The 24634-nt window shown below is 47.6% G+C and overlaps 1 protein-coding gene across 1 annotated transcript in view; it reads right to left on the reverse strand.

Moving 5' to 3' along the window:
• Window positions 1–24634, reverse strand: part of RNF212B (ring finger protein 212B) — a 277775-nt gene that overhangs the window by 246323 nt on the left and 6818 nt on the right. Inside the window, exons 2-3 of the mRNA XM_040354528.1 lie at window positions 14299–14414; window positions 12569–12629 (exon numbers count right to left, since the gene is read on the reverse strand). Of these exons, the coding sequence (XP_040210462.1) occupies window positions 12569–12574 (6 nt within the window). The 5' untranslated portion in view covers window positions 12575–12629; window positions 14299–14414. The remainder of the gene's footprint in view (window positions 1–12568; window positions 12630–14298; window positions 14415–24634) is intronic.

A 24634-nucleotide genomic window follows, 5' to 3' on the forward strand; every position in this document is an offset into this window, starting at 1 on the left:
CATAACTCGAGTGTGGAATTGGGCATACGGTACTACCTCAAAGGAGGCTACCATGAGGCCCAGGACTCACATGCAAAAAGGGAGAGACAACCATTTGCGGGATGCTAACAATTTCACCGCCATCTGGAGAGTCTGAAATTTTTCCAAGGAAGGAAGACTCTTGCCTTCGAGGAGTCCAGGATCAACCCTAGATGCTCCAAACGCAGAGTCGGTACCAAGACTGACTTCTGAATGTTCAGCACCCAACCAAATTCCTGGAGGGTCTGACTGGCTATAGACACATCCTCCTCTAGCAGCTCTCAGAAGAAGATAGTCTAGATAGCCCACGATAGCAATGATTCGCTGTCCCAGCAGAGCCAGAATCGCGGGGGGGGCCTATGGTGAACACTCTTAGTGCTGACGCTAGGCCAAAGGGAAGAGCCACAAATTGATAGTGGTCTTGGCCGATCGCAAAGTGCAGAAACCTGATGCCTGGTGCAGATGGGGACATGCAAGTATGCGTCCTTGATGTCCAAGGATGCCAGAAAATCCCCCTGATGGAGCGCAGCAACCACCGAACAAATTGATTCCATCTGGAATTTTTGAACCCTTACAAAGGCATTGAGGGCATTGAGGGCCTTGAGATCCAAGATTGGATGGACTCCTCCCTTTTTTGGGACCACAAACAGATTCGAGTAGAATCCCTGAAACCTCTCTTGTATTGGCACAGGTGAAATTACCCCGCACTTCAGCAAGTCCCCATTTAGGCAGTCCGACGAGTCGGGGAAAGATGAAGATTTGAGGGAAAGAATCTGTTTTGCGGATAGGAAAGAAACTATCTTGTACCCAGAAGTGACCACCTCGCAGACCCACTGGTCGGCGAGCAGGGAGGTCCGTCGATCTGTAAACCCGCAAAGTTGTAGCCCCACCCATGAGTCGGGGGGGGGGGACAACTTCATGCGGTAGCAGTCTTGTTAGCTGGCTTGTTTGGCTTGTGCACCCAGGGTCGCTACTGTCCCCCAGCTGGATCTTTGTCAGTCTGTGAGGATCTGACTGACGAAAATACCGCTTCTGCGTGGAAAAGGAAGGTCCCGGCTTACGGTGTGGCTCCTTCCCCTTAGAGGACTGAGGGAGAAGTGTGCTCTTACCTCCAGTGACATCCTTAAAGCGGAGGTTCACCCTAAATGTCAACTTTGCCTTATTCATACCACTAGCCATCCTGTATGTATAATCCTTCTTTTTTTTTTTTTTATCTGATTGCTTACCTTGATTCGGCAGCATTTTGTGTTGTTTCAGGGATCCTTTCCCCGCGGGAGTGGGCGTGCCTTTACAATTCCCCGGCTGAGCGCAATGTCTCCTGGGAGCGATGTGTCGAGACTCCCAGGAGACACGCTGTAGTGTAATCACAATGGGGCGTGACCTTCTCAGTACGCCGGCTGTTGTGATGGCAACTGTGTAGTGTTGACGGTGACGCTCGCCGTCAACACTGCACATGCGCGGGATAGATAGGTGAATGCTGGGACGTCAACATTCACCGTATCCCATAAGGAAATCCTGGCGGGCTTCAGAGTGCCCACAGTCAAGATGGAAATGTCCATTTATGAATTTTATAAAATATCTTTTGCGGGTAAAAGACAATGCTAGCGGCTGCAATACTAGTACAGGTGAGTACCCGATTTGCAAAGGTAACAGTGGGAGAATCATCTGAAAAAAAAAAAACGTATTCCTGCAGAACCCCCGCTTTAATAATGTCGTCCAGCGAGGTACCAAAAGCCTCCCACCTTTGAAGGGCAAATCTGCCAGAGCTTTTTTGGATGTTTGGTCAGCGGACCAGCATTTCAGCCAAATCAGGCGGCGCAATACCACCGCAGATACAGAGGCTTTGGAGATCAAGGGGGCCTCATCCAGAGTGGCATCACAGACATACACAAGGCCCTGTACCAATTGGTCAGCCAGCCTTACGCACTCTGGAGGAAGCTGATGCTCCTCTACTGTCTGTTGCAAAATCTTTGCCCATTCAGTGAGTGTCTGAGACACCAAAGTCGCAGCCAATATAGGTCGCAACGCTGACCCCAGCATGGTGAACATGGAACGGCTCACTGCTTCGGACCTCCTATCAGTAGGGTCCTTAAACGCAGGGGTCCCCTCTACGGGAAAGTGGTTACTTTATTTAACCGAGCGACTAGGGGGTCAACGATCTGAGGAGAAGCCCATTTTTTCAAAAGTCTCTCCTGAAAAGGACAACGGACCGCCATGCGCTGAGGGACCACAAAGGACCTCTGCGGCCAATCCCATTTCTTATCTATGAACTTATCAAAGAAAGACACATAAGGAAAAACTTTAATAGAGCGGTTCGCTTTGTGCGACCCAAATGAGACAGAGCCCTGCGTGGACGTCTCAGCTGTATCCTCCAGCTTGAGAGAGTCTCTCACAGCAATGATAAGTGTACTCACAAGTGCCCTGTCTTGCTCTGACCTGGACGAGGGATCCTCCTCACCGGGAAGGTCTTGGTCCGCATTCTCTAACAGTCCAGAACCAGGGTCCTGTGCCGCAGCCAGGCCCAAATACAGCGATGTGGTCTAGAAGGCCGGGGTGGAGGCTTCCCACTAAAAAGACTACCCCCCCACAGAGAGCTGGCCTGGACACCCCCACAGACCATAACCGGGACCTGGAGACCCACAAAGGGTATACCCCGGTCGCATTGAGCCCCGCAAGGGAAGGAGGAAAAAAGGGTGACAGAGGGAGAGGAAGAGGAGGATAGGAGAACCCCCTTCCTGGGAATGCCCAGCTGTTCCATCCTGCCGAGGCAGGAGGAACTGTACTGTACCGAGTAGTATGGAGTAGCTGTCCGCCTGGTCTACTGTGACTGAGACAGCAAGCAGCCCGGTCATATGTGAACCCTGGAGCATATAGCTTACCGGCCACCCCTGGAGCCATGGGGGCTCCTTTGCTAGGCAGAATGAAACTGAGGCTACATGCTGCAGTGAGGAGGGTTATGTCTGGAGGGACCGCCCCCTGGGTGGGGCTGTTTAACTCTGTTTAAAGTAACATGTATTTAAATATCTAACATGTTCTGCCTAGTCCTCTCCTATAGAAAAGGAACATAACCCACGAGGCAAGATTTAAGGAGCTGTGTCCGTCCATGGACGAAAAGAGGATTTTTTTTTTTTTTTTTTTTACTTTTGGGGATATTTATTATAGCAAAAAGAAAAAAATATTGGGCCAGATCCTCAAAAGAGATACTCCGACTTAACTGCTGTTCAGTCTGTGTGTAACTTTGGAAACGATCCTCAAAAGGCTTTTTCCAAAGTTAGACAGAAGATCCGGCATGTGTAATTGAATTACACTGCCGAATCTTAGGATGCAGTACCGCATCCGCCGCTGGGGGCATTTCGAGTCGAAATGCCGTTGCTAGTATGCAAATTAGCACTTAAGGCGATCCACAAAGCTTTCTAGCTTCCTTTTTGCGCCGTAAGTGTTATTTTGCAAGTGTAAAATTAGGGCTGGTTCTACAAAGTGTAAAGTTAGTCACACCTTGTAAAGGCCCATTCCAGCGACGGCATTTGGTATGCTTTCCCGAGGGAGAACTCCACGTCAATTTGTAAAAACAAAACCGGCATGGGTTCCCCCCCAGGAGCATACCAGGCCCTTAGGTCTGGTATGGGTTGTAAGGGGACCCCCCCTACGCCGAAAAATCGACGTAGGGGTCCCCCTACAATCTATACCAGACCCGTATCCAAAGCACGCTACCCGGCCGGCCAGGAAGGGAGTGGGGACGAGCGAGCGCCCCCCCCCTCCTGAGCCGTGCCAGGCCGCGTGCCCTCAACATGGGGGGGTTGGGTGCTCTGCGGCAGGGGGGCGCACTGCGGGCCCCCCCACCCCAGAGCACCCTGTCCCCATGTTGATGAGGACAGGACCTCTTCCCGACAACCCTTGCCATTGGTTGTCGGGGTCTGCGGGCGGAGGCTTATCGGAATCTGGGAGTCCCCTTTAATAAGGGGGCCCCCAGATACCGGCCCCCCACCCTAAGTGAATGGATATGGGGTACATCGTACCCCTATCCATTCACCTGGAGGCAAAAAGTAAAAGTTAATAAACACACAACACAAGGCTTTTTAAAATATTTTATTATTCTGCTCCGGAGGCCCCCCCTGTCTTCGTTATTAGCTCAATTACCAGGGGGGGCTTCTTCTTCCGCTCTCCGGGGGTCTTCTCCGCTCTCCGGGGGTCTTCTCCACTCTCCGGGGGGGGCTTCTCCGGACTCCGGGGGGCTTCTTCCATCTTCTCCCCTCTTCCGCTCTTGACTCGGCGAACCCCGGTTCTTCTGCAGCTCTCCGGTGCCTTCTTCTTCAGCGCTGGCTGCCTGCTATGTTTGTGTGTTAGCTCGATTTCAAACAGGCAGCCAGCGCGGTCTTCTGTGGCGTCAGGGTCTTCTCTTCCTTTCTTCCGATGTTGCCTCGTCGCCTGTTGTCGCTGTAATGATGGAAGCGCGCCTTGCATCCCATTTATATAGGCATCACCGTCCCATCATGCTCCGGCAGGTACCCACGTGGTGGGTGCACGTGGGTAGGCACCCACCACGTGGGTACCTACCAGAGCATGATGGGACGGTGATGCCTATATAAATGGGATGCAAGGCGCGCTTCCATCATTACAGCGACAACAGGCGACGAGGCAACATCGGAAGAAAGGAAGAGAAGACCCTGACGCCACAGAAGACCGCGCTGGCTGCCTGTTTGAAATCGAGCTAACACACAAACATAGCAGGCAGCCAGCGCTGAAGAAGAAGGCACCGGAGAGCTGCAGAAGAACCGGGGTTCGCCGAGTCAAGAGCGGAAGAGGGGAGAAGATGGAAGAAGCCCCCCGGAGTCCGGAGAAGCCCCCCCCGGAGAGCGGAGAAGACCCCCGGAGAGCGGAAGAAGAAGCCCCCCCTGGTAATTGAGCTAATAACGAAGACAGGGGGGCCTCCGGAGCAGAATAATAAAATATTTTAAAAAGCCTTGTGTTGTGTGTTTATTAACTTTTACTTTTTGCCTCCAGGTGAATGGATAGGGGTACGATGTACCCCATATCCATTCACTTAGGGTGGGGGGCCGGTATCTGGGGGCCCCCTTATTAAAGGGGACTCCCAGATTCCGATAAGCCTCCGCCCGCAGACCCCGACAACCAATGGCAAGGGTTGTCGGGAAGAGGTCCTGTCCTCATCAACATGGGGACAGGGTGCTCTGGGGTGGGGGGGCCCGCAGTGCGCCCCCCTGCCGCAGAGCACCCAACCCCCCCATGTTGAGGGCACGCGGCCTGGCACGGCTCAGGAGGGGGGGGCGCTCGCTCGTCCCCACTCCCTTCCTGGCCGGCCGGGTAGCGTGCTTTGGATACGGGTCTGGTATGGATTGTAGGGGGACCCCCTACGTAAATTTTTCGGTGTGGGGGGGTCTCCTTACAACCCATGCCAGACCTAAGGGCCTGGTATGCTCCTGGGGGGGGAACCCATGCCGTTTTTTTCTTTGAAAATGGGCATGGAGTTCTCCCTCAGGAATGCATGCCGCTGTCATTTTTTTTTTCCCCGACGCAACTTTAAGCCATCGCGATCCTCAAAACTCGGCGTAACGTAACTTCGCGCATGCGCAGTACGGCCGGCGCGGGAGCGCGCCTCATTTAAATGGGACTCGCCCCATTTGAATAGGAACGCCTTGCGCCGGCGGAATTTTAGTTACACAGCCTGAAATTTCTAGATAAGTGCTTTGTGGATCAGGCACTTAGGTAGAAACTTTAAGGCAGTGTAACTTAAATTGGATTTTTTAAGTTACGTCAGGTTTTTGTGGATCTGGCCCATTGTTTTTTTCAAAATTGTTGCTCTTTTTGTTTATAGTGCAAAAAAAAAAAAAAAACGCAGAGGTGATTAAATACCATCAAAAGAAAGCTCTATTTGTGGGAAAAAAGGACGCAAATTTTGTTTTGGTACAGCATCGAACGACCGTGCAATTGTCAGTTAAAGCGACGAGGTGCCAAAATTGTGGTCAGGAAGGGGGTAAAATCTTCCGGGGCTGAAGCGTTTAACTTGCAATAAGGGAACAGTTTTTTTTTGTTTGTTTGTTTTTTTAGGGTTACAGCCTCTTTAAATACAGACTGAATAAAAAAAAATGCAATATGCCTCTGGGCAATCTTATGGTTTCATTTACTAAATATAGAACAATCAATAAACTGAGGGTAAAGATAAAATCACAAATGGAAACAAACAGCAATCAGAGATGGACAATAAAGCATTGCGTGGAAAGTAACTACAGTACTGTAGTTTAAAGAGATGTATCAAGCAGTTTGCATTCAGAAATGGGTGTACTCAAACTATGACTTGGTTTTTACTGACAGGAAATTACCGGTATGTCTTGTTCAAGTGTATGTTAACCCAAAAGCAAAAATTTCATATATTTCAGTTTGCTGATCCTTAGATATGAGTGCTGCATTAGCTTTCTTTTTTTTAGAATTGTTTTCTTAGATTTTTACCTGGTAATCCGGATAGCAAGTCTGTCATTTTTTTTTTTAGTGGAACTAAATCCATTTTTTTTATTGTTTTCCAACAGGCAGGTTCATTATTTCTGAAGAGACATGCAATGTCTGTTCTGCAATAGAATAAAATAAACAAACCTGTACAATCCTCTGCATAATGTAAACAGAGCTGCACGCGCGCAGCTCTATCTCAATTTCTGGCACGGATAGGAGTGATGTCATCCTGTACTGGCCAATTAAGCAAGACGAAGACTGACACCCAGAGGAAACCAGGCAGAAGATGCCGATGTGTCCGAGGGACCTTGCGGTTGTCAGCCCGTTGAAGCAGAGGTAAGTATTTTTGCCTTTAGTTCCACTTTAACTTCCTTTAACAGACCAAGCCATCCAGCAGAAGTGGTAGTTAGAGGGTTAAAAATAAACCATTTAACACTGACAAGAGTGCTTACATTGATCAGCTTTTTTAAATTTATGTAAAACATTTATCCCAAAAAGAAAAAAAACTGTTGCTGTAACTACTTACCTGCAGTTCAGCTTTAATTTGTTAGTAAAGCCCATCTACATCTGTTAATGCATCTACGGCCTCGTACACACGATAGGATAGCCAGAGGACAACGGTCTGAAGGACCGGTGTCTTAGGTTAACCTATGAAGCTGACTGATGGTCCGTCGTGCGTACACACCATCAGTTAAAAAAACGATCGTGTCAGAACGCGGTGACGTAAAACACAGAGACGTGCTGAAAAAAGCGAAGTTCAATGCTTCCAAGCATGCGTCGACTTGATTCTGAGCATGCGCAGGTTTTTAACCAATGCTTTTGCATACTAACGATCGGTTTTGACCTGTCCATCGGTTAAACTTTAAAGCAAGTTCTCATTTTTTTAACCTAAGGATAAATAACCTATGGGGCCTACACACGATCGGTTTGGACTGATGAAAACGGTCCTTCAGACCGTTGTCCTCTGGCTATCCTATCATGTGTACAAGGCCTGACACTATTCTTTTCAGCTGTTTAATGGTGCCTGCATTGCTTCTTCAGTAGTGGAGACACTGTAAAGCTGACCCTAGAAAGTTCAAATATCCCTGCTGAACTGGCTGAGATTTAACCCATTTTTTGGCAGGCTGAATGTACCCAAGTTGATTGATCAATTTGGGTACAACTAGCCTGTCAGAGTTTATATCAGATCATTGCTAGCGGCTATTAGAGCCACTAGCAATAATCAGGGTGTTCTCCTGGTGGGGACAGCTTCCCTCACCGGGAAAACTTAATGGCTTTGTGGGAGCGATTCCCCCATCAATACTGACTGTGTTGATGGGGGAATCCCGTGGTTGCAGTAAAGAAAATTGCTCCCTCTATGGACGGCTTAAGTGCATTACTGACTGGCTTACCATTTGAAAATAAAAGAGAAAAAGGCTTTTTGGAAAGGGTCAGGGACTTTTTTAAACGGAAAATGGTGTATTTCGGATTCAATAGACTTCACAGGAGACGCTGTAGAAATGCATGTAGTGCATTTTTTACGCATTTTTCTTTTTCTTATCTACCCAGGAACAAATTGGACAAAAAAGCATGAAAAACGCAAACTGCATCAATAACGCATGAAAAATGTGTGCAAATGCATAACACACTGCAAAAAGCACTGCATAAACAGATCAAAATGAAACTGCATAAGTGCAAACCAGACTGTACTGTATGTTTGAGGCCGAGTACTCACGGCAGGACATGTCCGATGAAAACGGTCTGCAGACCGTTTCCATCGGACATGTCTGGCCGGGGCCTGCCCGGGGACTTCTGTTCGATGGCTATACACACCATCGAACAGAAGACCGCGCGTAAACAATACGCGGGGCGTGTCCGCGGTGTCGACGCGTCGATGACGCGGTGTCGCCGCGACAATGACGCGCCGGCGTGGGCGGCCTGCCTTGAAAATGCTTCCACGCATGCATCGAAGTCATTCGACGCATGCGAGGGATGGCGGGCGGCAGGACATGTACGGTAGGTCTGTACAGACGACCGTACATGTCCGGGCGGACAGGTTTCCAGCGGACTGTTTTAAAGCAAGTCCGGGAAACAGTTGTCTGCTCAGAAACGGTCTGTCAGACAATTGTTTGCTGGAATCCTGTCCGCGCGGCTGTACACACGACGGAACATGTCTGCTGAAATTGGTCTGCCGACCAGTTTCAGCAGACATGTTTGGTCGTGAGTACGGGGCCTGTGAGTTTACTGTTTTTATCACTTTTTTTTTTGGAAAGAATTAAAACTCGTGCTGTGTCCAATCACAACATGGGTCAACACAGAGTGCGTGGCGCCTGGCTGTGCCGCCCACTCGTTATACATCTACTATGAGAAGGTCGGCAAGTGGTTAAAATAAACTTTCAAAAACTAAGGCCTAAATCTATACAACCCCTTTTTCCAGAATATCTAATATAAGAAAAAAGTTTCCACTTAAATGGGTCTCTCCATCCATAAAATATCTTGGGATTAATTTGACACCAACAATAGATAAGACCAGCTTCCACCTAGTCCTAACAAAGCTTAGACAAGACACCTTTTTGGTCGAACATGGAAAGGCCTGTTCTGAGTGGTACCTGTCCTGTTAAACCGCTGTATGGTCTTGGCCACCATGCTGCAGCTCAGTTTCAGGGTCTTGGCAATCTTCTTACAGCCTAGGCCATCTGTATGAAGAGCAACAATTCTTTTTTTTCAGATTCTCAGAGAGTTCTTTGTCATAAGGTGCCACGTTGAACCTCCAGTGACCAGTATGAGACCTTCTAATGAGTCACATGGCTAATTGGGACCAATTTGGACATTTTCACTTAGGGGTGTGCTCACTTTTGTTGCCACCGGTTTAGACATTAAAAGGGGGGTTCCATGTTAAAATAGAACGTCCGCTTTTTGGAATCCTCCCCCCCTCCGGTGTCACATTTGGCACCTTTCAGGGGGGAGCAGATGCCTGTATAATGCAGGTATTTGCTCCCACTTCTGGGCATAGATAGCCGCAGTATCCGCGGATATCTATGTCATATCTGGCCCCTCCTCAGTCCCCCCCCCCCCCGCTGTCTTCTAGGAGACACACAGGTCTCAGAAGGCAGCAGGGACCATTCAGATCTCGCAACACGACTCGCAAATCCACAGTAGGGAACCAGGAAGTGATTTCCTTACCGAAGAAGGGGGCGGCAGTACCCGAGAGCCGAGGGACAAATCGGCTTAGGGTGCCGAGATCGCGGGCGCCCTGGACAGGTAAGTGTCCATAGTTTAAAAGTCAGCAGCTGTAGTATTTGTAGCGGAACTCCACTTTAATGGCTGTGTTGAGTTATTTTGAGGGGACAGCAAATTTACACTGTTATACAGTCTGTACACTCACTACTTTACATTGTAGCAAAATTTTATTTCTTCAGTGTTGTTAAATGAAAAGATATAATTAAAAATTTACAAAAATGTGAGGGGTGTATTCACTTTTGTGAGATACTGTAGAAAATCCTTCTTCTAGTTGGGGAGGAAAATAATCCTTTAACGGAAGGTTTTTCTGTGCATACTCTCTCTTTTGCAGACATTACCTATTCCAGTACCAATTGTTTTATTAAATTTGTTCATTATGCGTTCAGACAACTTTTATGGGCGCGTAAACTAAAGAGAATAAAAAGTAGTATTCTACACATCTATTTCAACAGAGGCCGCCCAAAGCAGTTCACCAAAGGTTGGGTTTGGTGGTTTGGGGACACCTCTACAGAAATGATGCCTAATCTTTAACTAAATCCATGGTCAGCTACTTATGCTTCCGAGCATGCATCGACTTGATTCCGAGCATGCGTGGGTTTTTTTGCACGTCAGAATTGCATACAGACAATCGGAATTTACGATAAGAACTTTTCCCGTTGAAAAATTAGAGAACCAGCTGTCAAATTTTTGCTGTCGGAAATTTCGACAGAAAAAGTTTGATGGGGCCTACTTCCGCCTCTGCCCACTTTTTGCTCCTAATGGGGAGAAGTAGCATTCCAAAGAGTTTGGAGGCAGCAGAGTTCCTAATTCTCTGTTATACCATAAAGCATTTTATATCTCTTGAATCCTTGAATAGGGCACACATGCAATCGGAAAAAGGATGTATTCAATTAGAGTAGACATTCAGGAATATTCCGCTCCAATCCCTGAATAGAGCAAGATCCATTTCACAGGTCAGAAATCAGCCACTGTTCGGTACCAAATTCAGGAATGTTCAGGAATAATTCGGGTAGTTTGGGATAAAGAAACCCTTAGGCCGAGTACTCACGAGCAGACATGTCCGATGAAACCGGTCCGCGGACCGTTTTCATCGGACATGTCTGCCCGGGGACTGCCCGGGGACTTCTGTTCGATGGCTGTACACACCATCGAACAGAGGTCCGCGCGTAAACAATACGCGGGGCGTGTCCGCGGTGTCGCCGCGTCGATGACGCGGTGTCGCCGCGACAATGACGCGGCGACGTGGGCGGCCTGCCTTAAAAATGCTTCCACGCATGCGTCGAAGTCATTCGACGCATGCGAGGGATGGCGGGCGGCAGGACATGTACAGTAGGTCTGTACAGACGACCGTACATGTCCAGGCGGACAGGTTTCCAGCGGACTGTTTTAAAGCAAGTCCAGGAAAATGTCCGATCCGCCCGAAAATGGTCCGCTCGGGCCTACACACGGCCAAACATGTCTGCTGAAACTGGTCCGCGGACCAGTTTCAGCAGACATGTTTGGTCGTGAGTACGGGGCCTTAAGGGAAGATCATTTATAATGATGGCAATAGTAGGGAACCCCAGATTCTAACAAGAACTTCAAGTCCAAACGTCATTAGAATCTTTCTCAATATTAACCAATTTGGTAAACATTTCCTATTACTAACATGATATTATTTCATCTATTTAATATATGACTTCCTATTGAGTTATTAGGGCAACCAAAACAGGCCACTTCTTATCAACTGTCCATAGGGGCTGACCATCCCCTCATGGGCCTAACCATTAGAATATTTAATCCAGTGAACTGGTATTTGGAAACATTCTCGGTTAATATTATATCTCCTGTTGACCAATTCCTCAAAGAACTATACACCTTTGTAACTACCCAAATGGGAAACAGGCCTTAATAGCAACATTTTTGCCTGCACATTCTCTATTTTGTCTCAAAAAAGATCCATAAATAAGGTTTCACAATTGTATCTAGATAGTACGTATCTGGATGCGATTGCTCATTTGTGGCCCAAGTATTGTTAGGTTTCCCATTGTCTAAAGCTGGCCATTCTACAATTTTCTTGTACAATTTCTGTACAATCACCAGTAGATTTACCTTCAACTATGTAGTTCAATGGCCTGCCTAACTGGATAAAAATTAAAAGGGTTGTTTAGGTTTGACCTCATTTTATATGCTTTTTGGTAAATCTAAAGAAAAATTGTACAATGACCAGCTTAAAGCGGAAATTCAGTATTTTTTTTTATCTTTCTATCTATTAAATCTTCTGCCCTTGTTGTTTTAACTTTTGATAGTAAAATATTTTTTTATCTGCCAGTAAATACCTTATACAGCCCACTTCCTGTTTCTTGTCTGGTAAAAAGCCCAGGCTTATGACATCATGCACAGCTCTCTTTTTCGCTCTTGTGAGAGTTTGCCAGGAGGGAGGTGGGAAAAGTCATAAGAGGTCCAATGAGAGCTGCAGAGCTGGAGGTGTGCCTCTGTGTAAATCCAGGAAGTGAACAGGCAGCAGCTTCGACTGGAGCAAGATTTCTGCAGCATATTTGGCAAGTACAGAATCACAGTATATATAAAATAATATGCAAAGTGGTTGGAGGGAAGCTTCAGAATGGCAAAGATGTTTTAATTACAAATTATGTGAGCAGACTGCAGTTCCTCTTTAAGTTTTGAATCGAGAACGTACAGCGCAGCATAAAGTATGGGGCAGAGTAATGCAAATGATAAGAGGGATTTTTACAGATGCTTTCTGGGCAGGGCATGCTATTTGCTGTAACCAGCATATGCCTTACAGTTCTCTCTTATATAGAATATCACATTTTCAGAAATAAATGGAAAAATAACAGATAAAAAAAACACACAAACAAGACTGAATTCTTACCTTCATGTGAGTAACCAAAGATTTAAGCTCCACATTTTCTCTCTTTATTGCTTTCAGTTCACTATGAAAATAAGCATTTACCAGTCAGAAAATCAACTATCAACACAGTCAAATATTTTTCAGAAATATGCAACAGAATAAAAGCCAATACACAAATGTTTGGTTATGACATAAATTTAAAGAAGTTGTAAAGGCAGAAGGTATTTTAACTTAATGCATTATGATAAAAAACCTGTGTGTGGCAGCCTCCCTCCAGCACCCCCTAATTACTTACCTGAGCCCCCTCTCTCTCTAGCGATGTCCATGAGTGTATTAGCCGTCCGGGACTCTCCTGCTGATTGTCTGAGACACAGCAGCAGCACAATTGGCTCCCACGGCTGTCACAGTCAGTTAGCCAATCAGGGGAGAAAGGTGGTGGAGCCTGGGCTCCGTGTCTGAATGGACACACTGAGCTGTGCCTCGGCTCGGGTGCCCCCGTTGCAAGCTTCTTGCTCTGTGCAAAACCAACTGCACAGAGGAGGCAAGTATAACATGTATGTTTTTTTTTAAACAAGACTTTGCAATCACTTACATTTTGGGACAAAAAACCCACAAACAATCAATGCACGTTTTTCTGTGCTTTATCCCTTTTAAAAACAACACAGGTACTAAAAAATACCAATTAATCTTGCCAAAAAAAATATTCTCCACCCCTCATGCCTAGATTGATTCTATCTCAGAAAAACCGAGCAGCTGTCTTGACTCCTAAGATCCTGCCAGTCATTGTGTATAGAGAAAGGGCTCTTGTAATATGTAGCTCTGGGGGCATAACTACATCAATAGGCACAGAGAGCCAGATTCATAAAAGAGATACAGCGGCGTATCTCCTGATACGCCGTCGTATCTCTGAGATACGATTGTCGTATCTATGCGCCTGATTCATAGAATCAGGTTACGCATAGATATCCCTGAGATCCAACAGGTGTAAGTGACTTACACCGTCTGATCTTAGGCTGCAATTCTAGGCCAGCCGCTAGGTGGCGATTCCATTGCGGTCGGCGTAGAATATGCAAATGACTAGTTACGCCGATTCACGAACGTACGCTTTGCCCGTCGCTGTAAATTTACGTAGTTTCCGTAGAGATACGCGGCGTAAAACTAAACCTGCCCTCTAGGTGGTCTAGCCAATGTTAAGTATGGCCGTTGTTCCCGCGTCGAAATTTGAAATTTCACGTCGTTTGCGTAAGTCATCCGTGAATGGCGCTGGACGCCATTTACGTTAACGTCGAAACCAATGACGTCCTTGCGACGTCATTTAGCGCAATGCACGTCCGGAAATTTTAGGGACGGAGCATGCGCAGTACGTTCGGCGCGGGAACGCGCCTAATTTAAATGGTCCCCGCCTCATTTGAATTAGGCGGGCTTGCGCCGGGCGGATTTACGCTACGCCTACGCAAGTTTACAGGCAAGTGCTTTGTGAATCAAGCACTTACGCTGAAAACTTGTGGCGGTGTAACGTAAATGTAATACGTTCCGCCGCCGCAGCGTAGGGCGATTCTACCTGAATCTGGCCCAGAGTTCCCAGCTGCTTCACCTGTGATTATGTCACAGAGAGTAATAAAAGTAGTTTCTAAAGATAAGAACAAGGTAAAAGAAAAAGTACTGGAAGGGAGGTCTAAGGAAAATGTGGGTAATGTCTGGACATATCCTTTAAAATATAGCAAAACAAAGAAAAAAAATCAATAAAATACTTTTCCAAGGTGTTGATCTTCAAAAGAGCTTCTTTAAAAGCATTTTGGTTCTTAATTATATATTGCTTGTAGAAAGCTACATGCAGTTCATGCTGTTGTTTCTGGAAACACCATGCCTATGTAAATGATCAAAGAGAGAAATAAATAAAAGGTCTTCATGTAAACAAAGCTATCCAAGGCAAAGTTCCATACCACAAAATATACTTCAAAAGAAATTACAATATTGACAGGGGACATTATTCTATGAGAAATAAATAAATTATCCTTTTTATCACCTGTCCTGTATCAAATCCATATTCCTTTTAGAATTTACTAGCACTCTTAATCAAAAACCTGTGATGCAGGCACAAGTGAAGGCTTACGTTTAGTAGTTAAATGTCAGGGTCATCCTAAAGGTTAGGTTGAGGCTACGAATCAGGGGCATGTGGGGTAACGCTGCTTTACTATTTAATTTCAGAAGTAAATGTTCCATGTTAAGAACTACCTGCACTAGGTTCTCCATAAGAAAGCAATACTGCTAAGACCATAGCAAACTGTGCCCATTCTTTAACAGTGAAAATTCCGAAATGTCCAGGGCTGCTTGAACCAAATATATCACACACACAGCATATGAGTCAGGTATGAACAGCAGGCACATCAACATTATGGGGCTGATTTACCAAGCCTTTACTCCATGACTCATGGAGTAAAAGCAGGAGTAGCAGCCGTTTTGCCATTTACTAAAGAAATACGCTGCTAGTGCAGTGTATTTCCCTAGTTACTAATGTGCTCCGTGCGCCCAGGAGAGGGTGCATTGTGCACCAGTACAGACCTGGCGCACGGCACATTAAACTGTAAATTGCGGGGGTTTGGGCGGGAGTTTATTAGGGGGGGAGGTGGGGGGATGCAGGGGAAGTGAAGTGACATGTGTTTTGAAGTGTTTGGCGGGCCGAATTGAAAGGGAAAGTGTTTTTTGAAAACAGATCCCCGTACGCTTGCACAGTGCGCCTGAACCTCGGGAGGTTCATTTGCATACTGGGCATGCGCAGAGAGAAAAGTCAGGGATTCCCGTGCGCCTTGTCAGTACGCCGTGAAAATCTTGGTAAATACCAAGCGGCGTACCCGTGAATGCGCTGCGTGACGCGGCGCACGGGAATCTCCGAGCTGTTTTCAGCCCTGAAGGGGAACTCCGCGCCAAATTTCAAACTTGAAATCGGCGCGGGTCCCCCTCCAGGCCTACATTAGGCTCTTAGGCTTGGTCCGGAACGTGAGGGGTTAAACCCGCGCCGATTCGGCGCGGGGGTCCCCCCCCCAGATCCAAACCAAGCCCTCATCCCAAGCATGCAGTCTGGCCCGGACAGGAATGGGGGCGGGGACGAGCGAGCGGCCCCCCCCCCTCCTGAGCCGTACCAGACCGCATGCCCTCAACATGGGGGAGTGTGTGCTGTGGGGGAGGGGGGCACTGCCCCCCCACCCCACAGCACTCTTGCCCCCATGTCGATAGGGACAAGAGCCTCTTCCCGACAACCCTTGCCATTGGTTGTCGGGGTATGCGGGCGGGGCTAATCGGAATCTGCGAGCTCCCTTTAATAAGGGGGCCCCCAGATGCCGGCCCCCCACCCTATGTGAATGAGTATGGGGTACATCGTACCTCTACCCATTCACATGGGGGAAATGTAAAGTAAAATAAAACACCACACACAATAAAATATTTTATTAATCAGCTCCGGAGCCCCCCCTTTCTTCTTTAGCTCTCTTAGAAGGGGGGGTTTCTTCTCTCCCGATCTTCTGCCGGGACCCTGGGCTTCGGTGATTTCTGCCGGGGGAGGGCGCCATCCCTCGGTCCTCTCCGGAGCCTTCCGCCGGATGCCCCCACCCCATTTAAGCTCTTTTTCATTAGGGAGGGGCATCCGGACTTCGGGGTCTTCTGCCGGGGGATGGCGCCTATCCCCCGGTCTTTCCGGTGCCTTCCGCCAGGGTTCCGGTCTTCCTGGTCTTCTGCCGGGGGTGCGCCAACTCCCCGGTCTTTTCTCTGCTCCCTCTTCTGCCTGGCTCCCCCGCGGAGCCAGGGCTTTCTTCCGTCTTCTTTCTTCTCTCTTCCTTCTTCTGCCTGTCTCCTCCGGGAGCACAGGGCTTGTCTGCGCTGTCCTCTCCCTTCTCTTCCATTGGATGTTGACACGACGAGGTTCCGCGCTGACATGCCGTGTCAGCGGCGGGCATGGACTTATATAGGGCAATGCCACCATGTGACCTCAACCCATGTGACATCACATTCCCTGGGCATGATGGGAATGTGATGTCACATGGGTTGAGGTCACATGGTGGCATTGCCCTATATAAGTCCATGCCCACTGCTCAGACGGCATTCCAGCGCCGGACCTCGTCGTGTCAACATCGAATGGAAGAGAAGGGAGAAGACAGCGGAGACAAGCCCTGTGCTCCGCGGAGGAGACAGGCAGAAGCGCAAGGCATCGCAGAAGCCCGGAGAGTGGCGCCCTCCGGCGGAAGACACCGTACAAGCCCGGGACCCTCCCCCAAAGGCAGGAGCCTCCCTGGTGAAGGGGGTCCCGGTGAATTACGTCGCTGAAGACGGGGGTGGGGTGCCAGTGCACCCCCCCCCGCAGAAACCGTCGTGGAAGCCCGGGACCCTCCCCCAAAGGCAGGAGCCTCCCTGGTGAAGGGGGGTCCCGGTGAATTACGTCGCTGAAGACGGGGGTGGGGGGCCAGTGCACCCCCCCCCGCAGAAACCGTCGTGGAAGCCCGGGACCCTCCCCCAAAGGCAGGAGCCTCCCTGGTGAAGGGGGTCCCGGTGAATTACGTCGCTGAAGACGGGGGTGGGGTGCCAGTGCACCCCCCCCCGCAGAAACCGTCGTGGAAGCCCGGGACCCTCCCCCAAAGGCAGGAGCCTCCCTGGTGAAGGGGGTCCCGGTGAATTACGTCGCTGAAGACGGGGGTGGGGTGCCAGTGCACCCCCCCCCGCAGAAACCGTCGTAGTAGCCCGGGACCCTCCCCCAAAGGCAGGAGCCTCACTGGTGAAGGGGGTTCCGGCAGAAGATGGCGAAGCCCGGGGCCTAATGGGGTGGTGGTGGGGGGCCCCGGCAGAAGACCCCCGGCTGACTAATAAATTAATTTATTCATGTGTGGTGTATTATTTTTTTCCATTTTTTTCCCCAGGTGAATGGGTAGGGGTACAATGTACCCCCATACTCATTCACATAGGGTGGGGGGCCGGAATCTGGGGACCCCTTTATTAAAGGGGTCTCTCAGATTCTGATAAGGCCTCCGCCCGCATACCCCGACAACCAACGGCCAGGGTTGTCGGGAAGAGGCTCTTGTCCCTATCGACATGGGGACAAGAGTGCTTTGGGTTGGGGGGGCAGTGCCCCCCTCCCCCACAGCACACACTCCCCCATGTTGAGGGCATGTGGTCTGGTATGGCTCAGGAGGGAGGGGGGCGCTCGCTCGTCCCCACCCCCATTCCTGTCTGACCAGACTGCGTGCCTGGGATAATGGCTTGGTTTGGATCTTGGGGGGGACCCCACGCTATTTTTTTTGCGCGGGTTTAACCCCTTATGTTCCAGACCAAGCCTAAGAGCCTGGTATGCACCTGGAGGGAACCCACCTTATTTTTTTTTCGGGGGTCTGGAGTTCCCCTTCATGAACAGCGATCTGTCATTTACACATGTCAGTCCCCCCCCCCTACAGTTAGAACACACCCAGGGAACATATTTAACCCCTCCCTCGCACCTAGTGTTAACCCCTTCCCTGCCAGTGGCATTTTTTGAGTAAGCAATGCATTTTTTACAGCACTGATCGCTCGAAAAATGCCAATGGTTCCAAAAAAGTGTTCGATGTGTCCGCCATAATGTCGCAGTACCGATAAAAATCGCTGATCGCCCCAATAACTAGTTAAAACAACCAAAAAAAAAAATTTGTAGACGCTATAACTTTTGCAAAAACCAAACACTAAACGCTATTTGCGATTTTTTGGAAACAAAAAGATGTAGAATACGTATCGGCCTAAACTGAGGGGTTTTTTAGTTTTTTCAATATATATTTTTGGGGATATTTATTATAGCAAAAAGTAAAAATAATTTTTACATATGTGGGCGGGACTTACGCAAGTCCCGCCCACATATATAAACATCGTTCAAACCACACATGTGAGGTATTGACGCGTGCGTTAGAGCGAGAGCAATACTTTTACCACTAGACCTTCTTTGTAACTATAAACTGGTAACCTGGAAAAAAAAGAAAAAGGTCGCCTATGGGGATATTCACGGAATTCATTTTGGCCCCATTGCAGGAGTGTTTCCAATAGTAAAGCGTGACATGTAAGGTATCTATTTACTCAGTGTAACATCATCTTTCACATTATCCCCAAAAATTGGGCTCACTTTTGTGTTTTGTTAATTTTTAACCACTTGAGCCCGGACCATATTTCTGGTCAATGACCGGGCAAGTTTTTGGGATTCGGCACGGCGTCGCTTTAACTGACAATTGCGCAGTCGTGCGACGTGGCTCCCAAACAAAATTGGCAACCTTTTTTTTCACACAAATAGATTATTAAATGTGCGTGTTTACTTCTGTCTTTAACACCTCCCCTTCAGGCTGGAAAGCATCAGATCAGGGGAAACAAAAAAAAAAAAGCTCTCATTCCATTGCAGCTTGGTTCCTACATGTGTGATGAACTGAGCATGCTCAAACACTTAGAAAAAAATTATCCTTTCTTTTTAAAAGGTGAAAAACACTCATTGGATGCTCATAGAGCGTGGTTTGGATTAATTGCAGGTGTGCCCAATTACAAGCTCACCCAAACTAGAGACTGCAATTTGTTCATGTGATTCCAATTGCTTCATTACTAGCACTGTTATAAAAAGCTTGGATCGATCAGTCCTCAGCTGCCCTCAGAAGGGGCAGGCTGGCAGAAATGCTGTTGCTAAACACAAATGTGGTTTGTTGCATGGGTTTTGTTTTATTTTGCCAATGGTTTTGGTTTATTTTTAAATGATGTTCACTTTGATGTATTTGTCTATGTGGCCTTATTTTATGAAAAATGTGTAAAGCTATGGTTAATTAGAATTTTGAAATGTATTTTTGTTTGTGTTTGTTTGTTTGTCTTTTTTTGCTTTCCTTGTTTTGTTGACCAATAAAAATTACTTTAAAATTGTTAAGTTTGTCTTTTGTTACTTTTTCATGCTACATATGTTGACAGCTGCAGCTGAACTAGGTTTGGGCCTAACAAATTATGTGTGATTTTTGTCTAAGCTTCTTTCCTGGTGTGTAATCATGAAATGTTTGCCATGTTTATTCTCCCTGACTTTAAAGACAAAAACTGGTAAGTATTTTATTTATTCTGCAGTGGTCCTCAGCCCTCAAGTACCCCCGACAGGACATGTTTTGGGGATTTCTCTTATCAAGAATTGCTGTCCAGACTATTTTAAAGCACATGTGCAAGATGAAGGAAAACCTGCAAACATGGCCTGTGGGGGGGGGGGTTTGCTATTGGTGGACAGGCTTGACGTGCTGATTTACAGCACTGTGCTTAAATCTAGCGCAAGGCAATCCTATTCAAATTGTGGGTGTTTGAGGGAAGCCAAGTGAGTGTTAGAACCCCTGCTTTGTGTTTTTTTATTTTTGTGTTGAGCTTTGTGTCCCTTTTCTTAAAATTGGCTTCACTTCCTGTCACACAGCTGAACAGGAAGTGAGGTTAAAACCCTACCAGTGTCATTTCTTGGGGACACCGGTCAATCTAACTAGTGTCCCCATTAAGCAAATTGCACTCCAGCACTGCTGTGTACACCCCAAATCATGGGTCTTCAAACTACGGCCCTCCAGTTGTTCAGGAACTACAATTCCCATCATGCCTAGTCATGTCTGTGAATGTCAGTGCATTACAAGGCCTCATGGGATGTGTAGTTCTACAACAGCTGGAGGGCCGTAGTTTGAGGATCCCTGCCCCAAATGATTATTTAGTTTGGGGTTTAGTAAAGGCAAAGCCACTCTGCAGTACAAGCATAGTTGCTGAAAATCAGAGAGGAAGCACTGATGGTTTTAACATCCAATCCTGTAGAAGCAAAGTTGTTTTGTTTTCTTCCTTGCTTTGCACTTGTAGGAGTGGATTTGCCTTTAGTAAATGGACCCCAAAGTCCAAGATCCCTAATAATTTGGGGTGTACACAGCAAAATGCTAGAGTGCAATTTACATAATGGGAAACTATTTAGATTGATCTCTGTGTCCCCAAGAAAAGATATTAGTAAGGTTTTACCCTCACTTCCTGTTTGGCTATGTGACAGGAAGTGAATGAATTAGAAAGGGTGAAGACACCTCACAAATGTTGTCACTATCAGGGGTGCAGACATCCCCAAAAAAATGAGCAGATAATACTTATTTGCAAATTAATAATTTTTTAGTTAACATTGGGTGGGGTGCTCTAACACACACATTCCTACATATTAGCAACGCTCTATCCTGGCCTATTGGCATGGTTATATTTTCTTAGGGCTCTCAATAAAACTCTATGAAATTTGTGCTTAAACTAGAACCAGGGGCGGACTGACAACTCATGGGGCCCCTGGGCAATAGAAGATTATGGGGCCCCTCTGGCTTACAGATGACCACCACGCCAGGAGGTAGTGCAGAGGCGGGCAGCTAAAATCTTGGGATATTCACATTAAAAGCATGTCATTTTCGGACATATCAGGGACAGATCTAAAAAAAACACAGATTTTTACATACTGTCCCTGGTTTTACTGAGCCTGGCAACCCGGATGGGGCCCCCTAGTGGCATGGGGCCCTCGGGCAGTGCCCGAGTGACTCAATGGTCAGTCCGCCCCTGACAAGAACTATAATCAACAAGTTTTATTTTCTTTCATTTTGGATAGAGTGAGGGAGGGTTATAGGCCCTGTCAGTTTATTTTGTATTATCTGTGTCCAATTGGGGAGATTTGCCTTCACTTCCTGCCCCATAGCCAAACAGGAAGTGAGAGAAAAACTATGCAAATTAACCACTTCCCGCCCAGCCTATGGCCGATTTACGTCCGGGAAGTGGTTACACAATCCTGACAGGACGTCCTGCAGGATTTCATGCCGCACGCGCCTGTGGGGGCACGCAGCGCGGCGATCGGTGATGCGGGGTGTCAGTCTGACACCCTGCATCTCCGATCTCGGTAAAGAGTCTCTCACGGAGACGGAGACTCTTTACCACGTGATCAGCCGTGTCCAATCACGGCTGATCACGATGTAAACAGGAAGAGCCATCGATGGCTCTTCCTCACTCGCGTCTTACAGACGCGAGTATAGGAGAGCCGATCGGCGGCTCTCCTGACAGGGGGCGTTCGCGCTGATTGTTTATCAGCGCAGCCCCCCCTCGGATCACCACACTGGACCACCAGGGATGCCCACCCTGGACCACCAGGGTGTGCAAAAACAAAAAAAATATAGAACAAAAAAACAAAAAGCATTAAAAAATAAGAAAAAAGATGCCAATCAGTGCCCACAAATGGTCACTGACTGGGAAAATCAGTGCCACCCCACAGTGCCCATCCATGCACAGTGCCCACCTATCAGTGCCCACCTGTGCCACCCATAAGTATCCATCAGTGCCACCCATAAGTGCCGCCCATAAGTATCCATCAGTGCCACCCATAAGTGCCGCCCATCTGTGCCGCCCATGAGTGCCCATCAGTGCCGCCTATGAGTGCCCATCAGTGCCGCATAGCAGCGCCGCCAATCAATGCCACCTCATCTGTGCCGTCAGTACTACCTCATCGATGTCCATCAGTGCCATCTCATCGGTGCCCATCAGTGCCGCCATATCAGTGCCCGTAATTGAAAGAGAAAAACTTATTTACAAAAAAATTAACCTAAAAAAAGAAAAAAAATTTTTTGTTTCAAAATTTGCAGTCTTTTTTTAGTTGTTGCGCAAAAAAAAAAACGCAGAGGTGATCAAATAACAACAAAAGAAAGCTCTATTTGTGGGGAAAAAAGGACGCCAATTTTGTTTGGGTACAGTGTTGTATGACCGCGCAATTGCCATTCAAAGTGCGACAGTGTTGAAAGCTGAAAATTGGCTTGGGCGGGAAGGTGCGTAAGTGCCTGGTATGGAAGTGGTTAAGGGAATCCAGTGCCCCCCCCAGAACTAGTGTGTGGGTCCCCTGAAAATTACTGGGCGGGGTTATACAAAAACAGGGTGTGACCTTGACAGGAAGGGGTGGGTCATTTTTCTATTAGGAGGTGCAGATATGTAGTCAGGCCTAGGGCAGAACCAAACCTTAATATACTACTGCATATTAGGGCTTATTTAGACCGGATCCGATTTACAGCGTGTTTTTATATTGTGGGAGGAAACCCACGCAGGCACAGGGAGAACATGCAAACTCCATGCAGATGCTGTCACGGGCGGGATTCGAACCAACGACTCTTTTGCTGCTAGGTCAAAGTGCTATACACTACACCACTGTGGTGAACGAACATGATTGCAGCTGAAAGCATGAGATCTTTTTTTTTTTTTTTCAATACCATGCTTTCCAGCCTTATTGACCCCGCCTCTCTCCATAAAGAGGACCTGTCACACACTAGTCCTATTACAAGGGATGTTTACATTCCTTGTAATAGGAAGAAAACTGATCATTTTTTTTTTATTTTTTTATTTCAGTGTAAAACATTATAAAACTAAATAAAAATAAATAAGAAAACCCCAAAAAAAAATTTTAAAGCGCCCCGTCGCGACGAGCTCGCGCACAGAAGCAAACGCATACGCGAGTAGCGCCCGCATATGAAAACAATATTCAAACCACACAAGTGAGGTATCGCCGCGATCGTTAGGCCGGGTACACACGGACAAACATGTATGGTGAAAGCGGTCCGTCGGACCGTTTTCACCATACATGTCTGCCAGAGGGCTTCTGTACGATGGTTGTACACACCATCGTACAGAAGTCCGCGCGTAAACAATACGCGGGGCGTGTCCGCGGTGTCGCCGCGTCGATGACGCGGGTGTCGCCGCGACAATGACGCGGCGACGTGGGCGGCCCGCCTTTAAAATGCTTCCACGCATGCGTCGAAGTCATTCGACGCATGCGAGGGACGGCGGGCGCCTGGACATGTACGGTAGGTCTGTACTGACGACCGTACATGTCCGAGCGGGCTGAATTCCAGCGGGCTGTTTTAAAACAAGTCCAGGAATATTTGCCCGCTGGGAAAAGGCCCGGCGGGCAAATGTTTGCTGGAATTCGGCCCGCTCGCGCCCACACACGAGCAAACATGTCTGCTGAAACTGGCCTGCGGGCCAGTTTCAGCAGACATGTTTGCTCGTGAGTATGGGGCCTTAGAGTGAGAGCAATAATTCTAGCCCTAGACCTACTCTGCAACTCCAAAAATGCAACCTGTAGAATTTTTTAAACGTCGCCTATCGAGTTTTTTAAAGGGTAAAAGTTTGACGCCATGCCACGAGCGGGCGCAATTTTTAAGCGTGACATGTTGGGTATCATTTTACTCGGCGTAACATTATCTTTCACAATATAGAAAAAAATTGGGCAAAATGTATTGTTGTCTTATTTTTTAATTCAAAAAAGTGATTTTTATCCAAAAAAAGTGCGCTTGTAAGACCGCTGCGCAAATACGGTGTGACAAAAAGTATTGCAATGACTGCCATTTTATTCCCTAGGATGTCTGTTAAAAAAAAATATATAATGTTTGGGGGTTCTGATTAATTTTCTAGCCAAAAAATTGTGATTTTCACATGAAGGAGAGAAGTGCCAGAATTAACCCGGTGGGCAAGTGGTTAAAGTACTCATGGCTATAAAGAATAGAGTCATTGCTCATTAAAAAAAAAAAAAAAAAAAGGGGGTCCCTCCAAATTAAATTACCAGGCCCTTCAGGTCTGGAATGGATATTAAGGGGAACCCCGCCGTAAAAACCCAAAAACAAAAAGACGTGCGGTTCCCGGCAAATATCCATTCCAGACCCTTCAGGTCTGGTGTGGATTTTAAGGGGAACTCCACCACAAATTGAAAAAAAAAATGGCGTGGAGTCCCCCTAAAAATCCACACCAGACCCTTATCCGAGCACGTTGACCTGGCCGGCCGCAGAAAAGAGGGGGGGACAGAGTGCGGCCCCCCCCCTCTCCTGAACCGCACCAGGCCACATGCCCTCAACATGGGGAGGATGTCCCCATGTTGATGGGGACAAGGGTCTCATCCCCACAACCCTTGCCCGGTGGTTGTGGGGGTATGCGGGCGGGGGGCTTATCAGAATCTGGAAGACCCCTTTAACAAAGGGGACCCCCAGATCCTGCCCCCCCCCCTATGTGAAATGGTAATGGGGTACATTGTACCTCTACCATTTCACCCCAAAA

This window comes from Rana temporaria, chromosome 1 (assembly GCF_905171775.1).
Source record: "Rana temporaria chromosome 1, aRanTem1.1, whole genome shotgun sequence".
Taxonomy (NCBI): Eukaryota; Metazoa; Chordata; class Amphibia; order Anura; family Ranidae; genus Rana; species Rana temporaria.